The sequence below is a fragment of the Podarcis pityusensis genome, assembly GCF_964106645.2.
Source record: "Podarcis pityusensis genome assembly, chromosome: 2".
In the NCBI taxonomy this organism is placed as follows: domain Eukaryota; kingdom Metazoa; phylum Chordata; class Lepidosauria; order Squamata; family Lacertidae; genus Podarcis; species Podarcis pityusensis.
Window position 1 is genome coordinate 24,146,071 of NC_138029.1, and position 12,361 is coordinate 24,158,431.

Sequence of the window (12,361 nt, forward strand, 5' to 3'; positions counted from 1 at the left end):
AAATGTGCGTATTCCATTGCCTCCATTGCTGGCCTGAATCGAAAGGAAGGCTATCTTCAGTCCAAAATCACTAGTATTTCAAAACCAAATGGTTATAGTAGTAAGGAGGAAAGAAGCAGGACTTTATTTGGATATCAGAGGATCTTGGTTATTGTGGGGATAAAAAGGGGGCCATCAATGTAACCTTGAGGTCCTTGGAAGAAAGAAGGAATATAAATGAATGTCAGGGAGACATTGTGAGGATTACTTTTCCTCACATCAAACCTTTTAAAACTTTTTTTGCTTTTGGATCTCACCCCTCAAGGGCCTCAGGCAGGGAGTTAATGTTACAACTATCCCGTGAGGTAGTTTATCTGAGGGATTGTGACTTGTCTAAACCCAACCAGTAAGTTTAATGACTACGAGGGTTTGAATCCATTTTGTGATCTTTAGGATATGACTTTCTTATGAAATGAGGACATTTCTATTAAACTAGGCATCTTGGAACCGTTTTTCTGAATGCCATCTTTGAATATTAACAACACAATAAGAAAGATCTATGCATTTAACCTCTTGCAATTCCTCTCTTTCAGCTTGAAAACCCCAGATATTTACGTGAGAAACCTATACCATTTTCACTGGTAGGTTGCGTTTTTCTATTTTGCTTTGTAAGAATTTCTAGTCTACAATTGCCCCAAAGGCAATGCGAAGTTGACTTTTTTATTTTTTCAATAGATGTCACCCAGGATAGGTATGAGGAAGCACAATACTTCTCAAGAGGAACAGGCATTTTCCCGCATGTTTGAAAAGGAGGTAATATATATGCATATATATTACTTGTGGGGCTAACAGTCTCATTTATTTGTTTTAGTGAATGTGTGAATGCCTGTCTTTTAAAGCAATAAAAATATGAAAAACAAAGGGTTGGATCCAGGGTTCCTATGACTAAAGTTCAAGAAGCTTCTTTGGATGACAGGCCCAGTACTAGAAGTGAAATAGAACAAGCCTTTTAATGTGATAAATGATGCTTCAGAACAGCCACCTTGAATCTCAGGCTCCTGTTTGCTATGGGTTGGTGATGCTCATGGAAAGGGAGGGGAGGCCATTTTTACAGATTCCCTCTATAGCCTTCTGCCCCACTTCCCATGAGCTACTAGAGTGTCCTTACAGCATTCAAGAAAATACTTTTTGAGAGGATGCTAGATCTTCTTCCAGTAATTACTGCAACCATTTAAACCAAATGACCCCAGTCCATCCTGGTGAGGTGCTTTAGTAGGATTTCATCTCCCAGGCCAGAATATCCACTAAGGCACCAAGGCAATTACATCACCAAAGTGAGGCTGTGGAACCTGATAGAAATGGATTCAGGTAATCGCTTTCCTCCAGGAAAACCAATTTGTGGTTTAGTAATCTGGTTTTCAAAGAAAAGGCACAAAAAAGTCTTTGGATCCTGGCCACTATTTGAACAGAGCCTGATTGCATTAAAGAAATAGTGCCCTTGGTTATCTGTAGAACTAATGAACAGAAAGTCGTACTTGAATATTAAAAAACAGAAACTTGGCAAATAACTCATTTTATACCGAAGTTAACATAACCTGCTCTTGGACTTCTGTGGTTTTCTTTAAAACTGCAACATGACACATGGTTATATATTCATACGTTCCACAGAAGTGGATAGGACTTAATTATGTGTAACTGCAGGATTTCAGCCAGTGTTTTCACAGATTAATTCAGGGAATGCAACCTATTTTTTTTAAGTATAATAGCAAGTTGTTCCGTTTGGGGTTTTTTTTATATAGTTTTGAGTCTATGTTGTTCTTGCTGGTGGCTGCTATTCTGGTACTTGCTCCCTTTTGGAATATATTATATAGAATAATTAAAAGTGACTGCTCCCTTTTGATGTCTTTGCCATACATGTAATGGAATCTTTATTTTCTGAGATGACATCTTGGTATTGAAATAAACATCCAGATTCTACCACATGTGTACATTTAAAGGAAGGAACCTCTCCTGAACCTGTTCATATACTGTATCTTAAGATTATTCTTAAATTTGTTGTGGTTTTGTGTCTCTTCCACACCCTGAGTTATTTTTTGTTGTCTGACGATAGCTCACATGTATTTTAGTGTGTGGTTTCTATAAGAAGCTTGCAAATACAACATGCTTTGGTATGTAGTTTAAGATGTGACTAAATGGCAACCTAGCTAAAAATGAACAGACATACGTAGTAAGCAGTCCCATGGTGAATGTATTGTGGTTTACCTTCTGCCTGTCCCACCCCAAAGTGTCAATACTTACTATGCAGAGTTGAGCTCAATTTTTCTGCTGAAAAGATGGCAGTGTTTTTCTGTACGTACATTTGGAATTGTGAATGGATTCATAATGAACATAAAGTAATGGCTTGGGAAGGAACATTCGTGACTAAAATAGGTTCATCTTGTATACAAGAAGTTCACCTATAAATGTGCTGCTCTCTTCAGTTTGATAACTTTGTGATGTCCTGCATTCCTTGAAGCTAGGATCAATAATTTCTTGTAACAACTGCATCTCATTTGTCACGGTGCAGAATCTCAGAATAAATATTTTCTGCTTGAAGCACATTAATATTTATTTTGGTGCTGTAACCATGGCATGGCTCAGAACAAATTCTCTATTGTCCAGACCAGGGCCTCTCTATTGCTGTATATTGAACTATTGTTGCACATTGAAATCACATGCAACATGATGAGTATGAGGCAGGTAGAGATGTGATTACAGAACACAAGATTGATAAGTTGTTATTGCTATGAGCTGGAAGGATTTTTTAAATTTTGTTTTGACTACGACAGACCAACACGGCTACCTACCTGTAACTAGAACTATTTCACAGTGTTGTTAAGAATACACAGGAAATATAATGGAAAAGTGGAAGTTTCCATTCTTTTAATTATATTATCTAGCTCCCTACATTTCTTTTTGTTCTTGTTAACTTTTCTTTGTACCTGCAAACAGTTAGCAAGTTTTAAGGAAATACAGTTGTGTAAACTCAGTAATAACATAGACCTTTTGCTTTATGGTACAAAAGTGTACTCAAAGATGAAACTTTATTCAAATGGAATGGTTCTAAATATAAGCCTTTTTCAGAATAGAGACTGATTGGCATCAAAATGGACTGGGTTAAATAGGATAACTGGCTCTTTGCTTTTAACCTTTCCCCTTCGTTCATAAACCATTCCTGCACCTGTTTTTACTCCCTAACAGCAAACACATGGCCTTCTTCAGTGATAGATCTCTGAAAATATGAAAGTTACCAACCAGCAGATTCTAGTAGCTCTTTTCTGTGTACTTTTGACATCAATTCAACTGTTGGATGACTGTCATCAATTAAAAACCATGGGTTCAAATAAGGAAAGAAGAAACCAGCAAGAGCATACTGGTTTTCAACAGCTCTAGAGCAACTGAGAACAGATGGCAGAAGTGGTTCATTTTGAGAAATAGGAAAGTTCGCTTTGAACTCCACCCATCCTGAATGCCATCCACCCATAAAAAGAAGGGAGTAAAGTTCTTATTTACATTCTGAACAACATGAAACCAAAAAAGTTTCTGGAAATTAGTTTTTTAACTTGTGTAGAATAGAAAACAAGTCTAGCTGTATAATGCCAGTATGATTTTAGTAGTTATAAACAGCTTTCAAACAATTGATTTAGTTGGTTTAAACTGTGGAGTTTTAGAGCCTTTTAGTGTTCCTGTTTAATTTTAAGGCTTCCATTCCATTCCGTGTTGTCATATTTTGGATTGCATCTTTAAAATTCTCTAATTTCCCCCCTTGGAAGTAAGGAATAAAGAAATGTATAATTTTTAATGAAACTTTTGCTAAGCAAAGATAAAGGTTTTCTGTTTTTTCTTAGTCTCACTTAAGGAAAAAATTAAATATTTTTGAAAGACAAGTTCCTGGCTGTTCTAGCACTGTGGTACAAATATAAGAATGAACCAATTTCATGTTCTGGATACTTCATAGTTATTTTTACACAGTGTAATGCCATCTTGTGGTTGAATAATTGCATGTTAGGTGAAAGTACTGACTAAGTATTACTTTCATTACATCAAGGGTGCTTTATGACCATAGGGCAAATCAGGCTTTGACTGTGCTTTGATCCTCTGAATATTTCTTGCTGAGTGATGGACTTTGCTGTTACCTTTGTGGAAACTTAAGCAGTGTATGCTTCTGGGGAAAAAACTTTAGCTATCTTTCCGATTTAGAACTAGAATCCTAGTGCACCAAAGTAGCATTTGCAGCTGAAATATCTCACCTCTTTCTACCTTCAAATTTGAATCTTGGTAGCTCACATGACCGGACAGATATTGCAAGTCTCTTACCGTGAATTTTCCCCCAGACTCCAGAAGAAAGTCACAAGACACCTGTTAACAGTTGATGTAAGACCACAACTTTTATTAAACACTATAATTGTAGGGTTACCCTTCCCATATCAAGACCTCCCCTCTCCCTATTTGGAGCAGAGACCAAGTCAAGGGTATTCCCTAAACCATGCATTGGGCTGATGACTACCTGAGCTATCCAAAGGGGAAGGGAAGGAGGAGTCCTCTACATGCATGTTGAAATTGTCTAGGACCATAGTCTTTGCTTTCTACAACACAAGCCCACAGAATACCTCAGCAAGGCCATTGGGCAGCAGGGTGTGTGGTACATGCAGCTGTGATCTGTGGGAGAGTTTCTCCTGCAAGTTCCAAAGGCCTCAGAAGCCTGCTTTCACAGTAACTTGGTAGAGGGATTATAATTTGGCTGTCCCTGTTCTGTGGAGATGCAACAGGTGCCCACTATCTGGAAGAAACTGAAGATATTTTTGTTCCGACAGGCTTCCCTAGCTGTGTCTTCACCGTAAGTGTCTGCTTTGTATGGTTTTAGTTACGTTTTAAAAGTATTTGCTGGTTTTGTTCTTTTCAACTGTTCTAAATTATCTTCAATGTACAGTGCATTGAGTTTGAGAAAGCTGTTTAGAAGCCACTTAATAAATAAGTGGTGGTGATAATAAAAATACACCCAACAGTATTCCCAGCCTGTCTCCATGTCAGACACAAACCCTCCCGTCCAGGTTGTAAGAGGAGAGGAATGAGATCCACTCTCACATTGGGACTTTTCTGCCTATCCTCTCCTATGTGCCCCCTAAATCTGCTCTGGAAGATTGAGGGAGCCCCCAGAACAAGTTTAAGGGGAAGGGGGGGATCCTGTTGCATAAGTGGACCTCAGTCTACACAAACACAACCCACTTTACTCTGTTGAATTCCACCCAGTGTTTTCAACATTGGTGGAAAGTATTGTGCTGCTGTTTCCAAGGGACAGTTTGGTCATCATTGTTGCCATCCTTTAATGTGATAGTTAAAAGGTAAAAGGTTTGGCTATCAGAAGGCAAGTCTGTATGGGGAGACAGAAACAGCAGAGGAGTGGTAGCCATGTGGTGCACTTCACATAGCGTTGGACTTCAACTCAGATCATTGTGGGCAATTGGCTATTCAGGCCAAGGTTGATGGATTGGGAACTGCACTCCCAAAATCTATGGAAGTCACCATGTTGGCTTCCTAGAGGGTTAGACATTATTTGGACCGATGGGAACAGGTATGGATTCTTCATGTTTATTAATTTCTAGGGCATGGAATTGAAACCTATTAAAATGACAGTGAATTATAGTTTATATCTGATGATGGCGAGACATTCAGACAAATCAAAAAACAAAAACTGCAGAGCTGGACCATTCCTGGGTAAAGTGCATTACATGGGATTTAGCATCTTCATCTCTGGTAATCTGTTTGAAAAGTGTTTTTGGCAAAGTGACTTTATGGAAGTAAGGATTGTGGATGGGGGAGTGAAGACTTCTTGGGAATATAAACCTTTAGTTTAAAATATTTTTTCCCCAGGGTTGACATACATAAAACATTAGAAGCATAAAATCTTAGGTGGCATTTTCTTTTTGAAAACTCTCCAAACAGACATTTATATTAATAATGAATAGGTAATAGTTCTAAATTTTTAATCTTGAAGTACAAAAAGATGTAAATTTTTAAGTTTTCAAAACCAACACTCATAGGAATTTTAAGTGTTGCTTCTCTGTGGAAATTAAACGGCAAATGTAAAGGAAGGCTGTTTTTTCCCATTCAAGCTGCTTCCTCTTAAACTGCAGTAAATTTTGAATAAAAGGAATTGCGTTGTTTACTTCTTCAGCAAAACATCAATAAATTACCACCCAATCCTTAATAAATAAGCTTCCTAAAGGTGCCTTTGTTGGGTAATTCAATTGTGACCAATCTAACATTTGTAAGCTGCTTTACATAATGTTTTGTGTTTTAGCTACTTTTATTTCATTCCGATTAACATTAACTTGTTGTGTTAATTGCCTTGATCCTCCCTACAAAAATAATCAAGAAGCATGCCACTGGTAGTTTAAATGCTTTCTTGTTTTTGAAAGCTGTGACCCATGTCAGACCCATGTCATTGAGGTCTTGCAACCTCAAGAATTTATCTGTAACTTACGGTAAGTGTTTTCTCTAAAAGTGGCAAATGACCCCTGGCTAATGTTATATGTGAGAATTTGTTGATAGAAACCCCCAAATAAGTTCCTCTAAAGCAAGATCTTGTGCATGTGACTCTTGGCTATGAATTCAAAAGTTGCAGACCAGCATCAAGCCCGTGTGAAAAGTTGTAACACTTTCAGGAATTTATACTTCGCTATGGCAACACCCTAATAATATGGTTCCGTTCAACTCAATATTTATCATTTCATTCATCATGTCACAGGAGTCCTCCCTTTTAAAAAGATTTCATACTAATGAATATCATATTGCATCGCCTGGCTAACAAATGTTCTTTTCATTGTGCCAGTCTCCAACTCAACAATAACAAAGTTGACCACTGACATCAGCACTTCAGTGACTGTTTCTGCTTCTGTGCTTTATTTCAGAATAATTCCATATACTATAGGGACATCATTCTCTGTGTTTGTGGTGTCTATTTTAAATTGTGTTTAAAAATCATTTACTCTTTGTGTTCAAGACTGCCTTAAACCTTTCACAGGGTGATAGGGCTTTTTTTCAGCAGGAACTCACTGTAACTCAGTCCTGGCACCTGTCAGGTGGACGCTATTGCCATTATAAGAGAACAAGGGAGGCGCTCACTGTGAGTTCTGGCACCTATTTTTCCTAGAAAAATAGCACTGAGGCATGAGAGCTTGGCCTGCCAAACTTCCCCACTTAGGGCAAGCCATGACCGCCCACCTATACCTGATGCCATATTGATAAGGGCAGGGCTTGACTGAAAGGCTGGAGTCTGGAGGACTGTAGGCCCAAAATTGCTTTATTCAGCTCCCAAAGCACCCACCAACCAGAGCCTTTGAAGCGCTGCACAAAGCAGGAACCCAGTGCTAAGCAGGCTATCTCCCCCTTCACATCAGATGATACAAAGGGAGAGAAATCTTGCTGAGTTCAGGTGCACTAAGCAAGCTCTCCATGCTCCCATTAGGAGAGGGGGGATCCTTCTTGGTACTGGGCTCAGGAAATCAACTGGGCACTCCAGCAAGCTCATTCCATCCGAAACTCAGTGCAAAAAGGGAAGAGGGGGGGTAGTCCCTTCCCTTTTAAGTCAGATCTTCTTGTGATCTCAAAGAGCTCCAAAGGCTTATGCCCACTTTTCTGTTAATAGGCCTGATCTTGCTGCAGTCTTAAAGGGGAGGGGGACGTGCAAATTCTTGCAAAAGCTTTGGTGGTCCCACCCCTTTAAGATTGCAGTGAGATTTGGCTTAAAAGAGACTCCCAAAGGCTTCTTCCCACTTTCCCTTTTAAGACCAATCTTGTTCCAATGGGAGTGAAAGGGATTTTGACATCAACTTTGGCCCATGAGACAGATCTTGATAAGAATCTGACCCACAGAGCCAGAAACGTAGCCCTCGTGATAAGGTATGGTCTTTGTGTGGTAAGAGTCGTCAGGTCCAGATATTTGGGCAACAGCTGGCCTGGAAAGGAATTGGTAAAACTTGGTCCAGTGTGGAAGTCCATTCCCACCATGTCTTGAATGGAGGATTGAACTAAATAACTTTAGTTTCACTTCTGCTCATGGTCTCAGGACTAGTTTGGTAGTCCCATGAGCATAAAAAGTCTGGTAACCCCACAAATCAAATGGAACTATTTTGAAATAAAGTGGTTTAATGTTCAGTCCAAAGCTTAAGCAAGCAGAATATTATGAAATACATAAAACAAGTTGTTGATTTTTTTAAAAAAAATATTGTTTTATTTAAAAAGAAGCAAAGTGTGTGAGAGAGAGCACATAAAATCCATTTCATTGGTATCACTCTCAATAGCTTTAATTGTAGGGAAAGAACAGATGTTTGACATCAGTAGTGTTTACATGCCCGTAAGGCTTAATTTCTTCATAGTTCTTTGTAAAGAGCATAAACAATGACAGAAACACAAAGGAATGAGCTGTGGCAATGATAAAAATTTTGCACTTGCAAACATTTCAGTATGGGAAGAAGACACATAATAATCTAAAACATTATTACCGTTTTCTATTTTTATCGACAGTTTTGCCAGGAACAGTTGCTGCTTTTATTATGATTAATCTGCTTCATTGTTTTTCGTTCTGAAAAAAGACATAGGAGTATCATAATATTCTTTTGAACCTATTTTGGAGATGTATTTGCCTGTGTTTGGCACTAGGCCATTAAGCAAGAGGAGCTGACAAAACTTACTATGTGTCAGCTGTATACCTTAGTAAGAAACAAAAATGAGTGGTTGATTATAAACTGGATTTATTTGTTAGCCTAATAATCACAGTATAGTTAACCAGCCTAACTTCATTGCATTCTTAACTTCAAAGGGAGTCTCACTTTTAGGGACACATTCCTTAAATTGGATTATCGATCACTTGCACCTGCAAATGCAACCACCTTACGTTTTGTGATATCAGTTCTACATTCTTCTGTGTTTCTACAAGTGATTTATGGTGGAAAAGTTAAGACCAGTCTGTACTGAATTTTGAACCTGAAATCAAGACTTCACTTTATTTGGAGAAAGCTTAAATGAGCTGCAGGCTTTTTTTGTTTGTTTTGTTTTTGGTCTGTGCTTTTAATCCCCGCCCCCCCCGAACAATAGTAGTTAGTTAATTACTTTATTTCTCCTGTACCTTCACACAGGGTACATGAAATGTTTGAGACCTTTCTTATGGTTACTTGAGCCAAAGCGTTATTCTGAGTCATGCTGCCTTATAATATATGGAGAAGGTGACCGTTGTCATCTCAGAAAATATAAACTGAAGTTGTTAGGTGCTGCATATTCCCTTCTTGTTTGACATACAGTGAGGAGGAAAAGTATTTCCTGTTGTTATTCTGTCTCTCACAGCTACAATAAACCTGCCATTAAAATTATGGGCTGGTCATTTCTTCATCAGAGGGCAAACGGGCAAATTTAGCAGGGGATCGGATACTTTTTCCCCTCACTGTATATGCCGCTTGTAGCTCAAGGGACATTTATGGACGTTGACTTAATTCCATTAGGACTTCAGCCTAATTTCATGTGAGTGGCAAAGAGGAGAAAAAACAAGGAGGAGGGACAGAGAAAGGGAGGAGGATAGAGAGAGAGAGAGAGAGAAAAGAAGCTGACCTATTCACTATTTGTTCTGGCTCTGCCCACTGCTGGCATGTGGCCTGCAGCAGGGAATGCAGTCATTGATTAAGAAATGTTTCCCATCCCTGGGCTAAAGCAATTGTTACAAACCTACATTAAAAATTGCTGTGCAAAAATTCACTTCAGGAGCAGCTTTAAAGATGTATAGGTCCATGATAGACGAAGTTGTTTGTTCGGAAGACCTGGGGTTAAAATTGGGAGAGTCTCTTGAAACCACACAGTATGTCCCTGGAATTTCACAACATCATTCAGAGTAGGTTTTTGGGGAGGGGCAATGGAGTGACAGCTGCCAGTGGGGTCTCTATTCCCTGAATGCTAGTAGAATGCCACTACAACAGGAGATGATGATGATGATGATGATATATAAATTATTATTTATACCCCACCCATCTGGCTGAGTTTCCCAACCCACTCTTGGCGGCTGCCAACAGAATATTAAAAACACAATAAAACATCAACCTTTCAGGGCTTCTGTACCTGCTCCCACAAACAGAGAGCACCAGCTCATTAAAGGCAAGCAGATCTGCACTGGCAGCCCCATTGTGCTCCCAGTACTTACAAACTGGGTGGAAGATTGATTTCTTGAATTTCTACTGGCAGTGGAGCTGGGTTGAGTATAGCTTCTTTGGAGCCTCAGAACTTGGGGCCATGGAGATCCCCAACAGTGGTGGTAGATGCAAGCTGTCACGCTCCACCCAGATGTGGGTTCCTACAGCCTCTGGGACCTCAGCAGGTAACGGTTTCCCCTTCCTTCCATTGACAGGCATTGTATGGGGTTATCTGGAGTGTAGCACCTGAGATGGTGCACTGGGTCATGCATCATCAGATCACACTGCTGGCATGTGGTGGCTGTTCTCCATTTGGGGGCATCTCCCTGGGTATTGCTGAGCAGCAGCTGTCTATGGAATGCCATTTTTGCTACACCCAGACCTACCATGATGAAAACACCTTGTGACATAATGGGCCTGTCTCCAGGATGCCTCGCCTTTCTAGCAGCCCTGGCCGGACCACCTCCCATTGCTGCCCATACCTGTAGGCACTTATGCCTTATTAGCATGCTGCAAGCTCCCCAGGCTGCTTGTTCACCTTGGTCCAGCAACCTGATGTCTAAGATTATTCCTTCTGCTTTCTGGGTGTTTCATGGTATCCATCTGTTTCCCTGTTGAATTTCAAAACACACTTCAAGAAGATATGTGGCATTTCTCACTTATGGCTGTGGTAAACTGATTGCAACTGAGAAAATGTAGAAGACCGGTTTGAGAATCCCTTTAATATAAACTATTAAATTCTTGGGCAATATAAAATAAAAGCGATCCAATCTTGCCAAAGCACATACATTATTGTTGGCTTACACTGGCTGAACACCCCCCCTTTTAAGGAGTTCTCTGTGTATTATAGTACTCTTTTTGCCTTCATTTGATTGCTTGGTGCATTTTGTTTTCAGCAATTATTTTTCAGTGTTAACTTCGGTGCCCAACATACTTTTATAATTATATACTGTTATTTGCATTTACAAGCATCTTGCATTTATTTAGATTATGTTTGTAGACAATATGGACAGAATTAGTGAAAGACAAGGCAGGATTATTTGAAGGCACTGGATATTTTTCATATCCAGAATCTTTTTACTAATTATTCAAACAGAATATATTTGTCTTTGTGGGTTTCAGTTTAAATTATCCATTGATCAGTTTTCCTATCATTGTTTTGCGCCCTTTTTTGTTTGTTTGCATTATTATTTTTATTTTGCAAGAACTGTAGGAAGGCAGGGAACAGTTGGGATGCTATTGCAGGTGCAATAAGAGAAAATGGGAATTGACCTCATGCAAATTGAGACCAATATATGGGTACTTGCAAGTAGAAAACAGTTTGTTGTTGAAAAAGGCTTTTTCTACTTGTCTAACTTCAGCTGAAACCATTTTCAACAGATTGATATTTATTTATATAAATAAATAAAATGAGTGACTTTAACTTTTAAAATATTGAGCTTATTTTGGAGGTTGGTAAAAAACAATAATATTATTTTGTTTCTCTTGAAGCTGATCAATATATTTAAATTTTCCATTTGCAGCTGGAGATGAAATCCAAACTAATGGAAGCTAGAATTCAAGAAGAAAAGCTTAAATTACAGCAGAAGCACGATGGAGATGTTCAGAAGGTATAGTATATTGTGAAAAAGGTTTGAATGATGATTGTATATGACATTGTAGTGTGCAAGGAAATAATAAAAGTAAAGCTTTTCCTTAGGCAGTTTAGCCAGTATTTGGCTTTAAAATAGGATTCCATTGGCTATGTGAAACGCTCGAAAACTGATATGAATGGGATTTTGTATATTGGAATAATAAGAATTTTTGGATGCAGCATTGTGCTGTCTTTTGTAGCTTGCACTGATCATGTTAGTAGGATTACAAACTACTTGGCCTTGGTAGGCAGTTCCACTTATATGGGAAAATGCACATATGTGCTTGCTTGCGCACAAACACGAAAATTTGAACACTCCTAAAACCCTGTATTTTGCTACTGTAACTTGGTGGTGATGCATGTGAGAGAGGTTCTGCAAATGGCTTGAAGCCTGCTGTCTAAAGAGCTGTGGTAAAAGCTTTGGCAACCACTGAGGTGGATTTCAGTCGATAGGGCTTGTGGCTATTTCTTTGTATTTGCCAGAACAGAAGTTGGTCCCACTGGTGGTACAAGAGAGCACGTTATCTCCCAACTA

At 39.0% G+C, this 12,361-nt stretch overlaps 1 protein-coding gene across 5 annotated transcripts in view; it reads left to right on the forward strand.

Annotated features, from left to right (window-relative positions):
• The window catches only part of CEP112 (centrosomal protein 112), a 213,968-nt gene that overhangs the window by 36,354 nt on the left and 165,253 nt on the right, over positions 1 to 12,361 (forward strand). For all 5 annotated transcript variants that reach the window (XR_013982675.1, XM_080994465.1, XM_080994463.1 and 2 more), the window contains 3 exons: positions 573 to 620; positions 715 to 792; positions 11,717 to 11,803. Coding sequence is in view for 4 of the 5 variants with exons in the window: in XM_080994465.1 (XP_080850591.1) it covers positions 573 to 620; positions 715 to 792; positions 11,717 to 11,803 (213 nt within the window). In the remaining variant the exon portion in view is untranslated. The remainder of the gene's footprint in view (positions 1 to 572; positions 621 to 714; positions 793 to 11,716; positions 11,804 to 12,361) is intronic.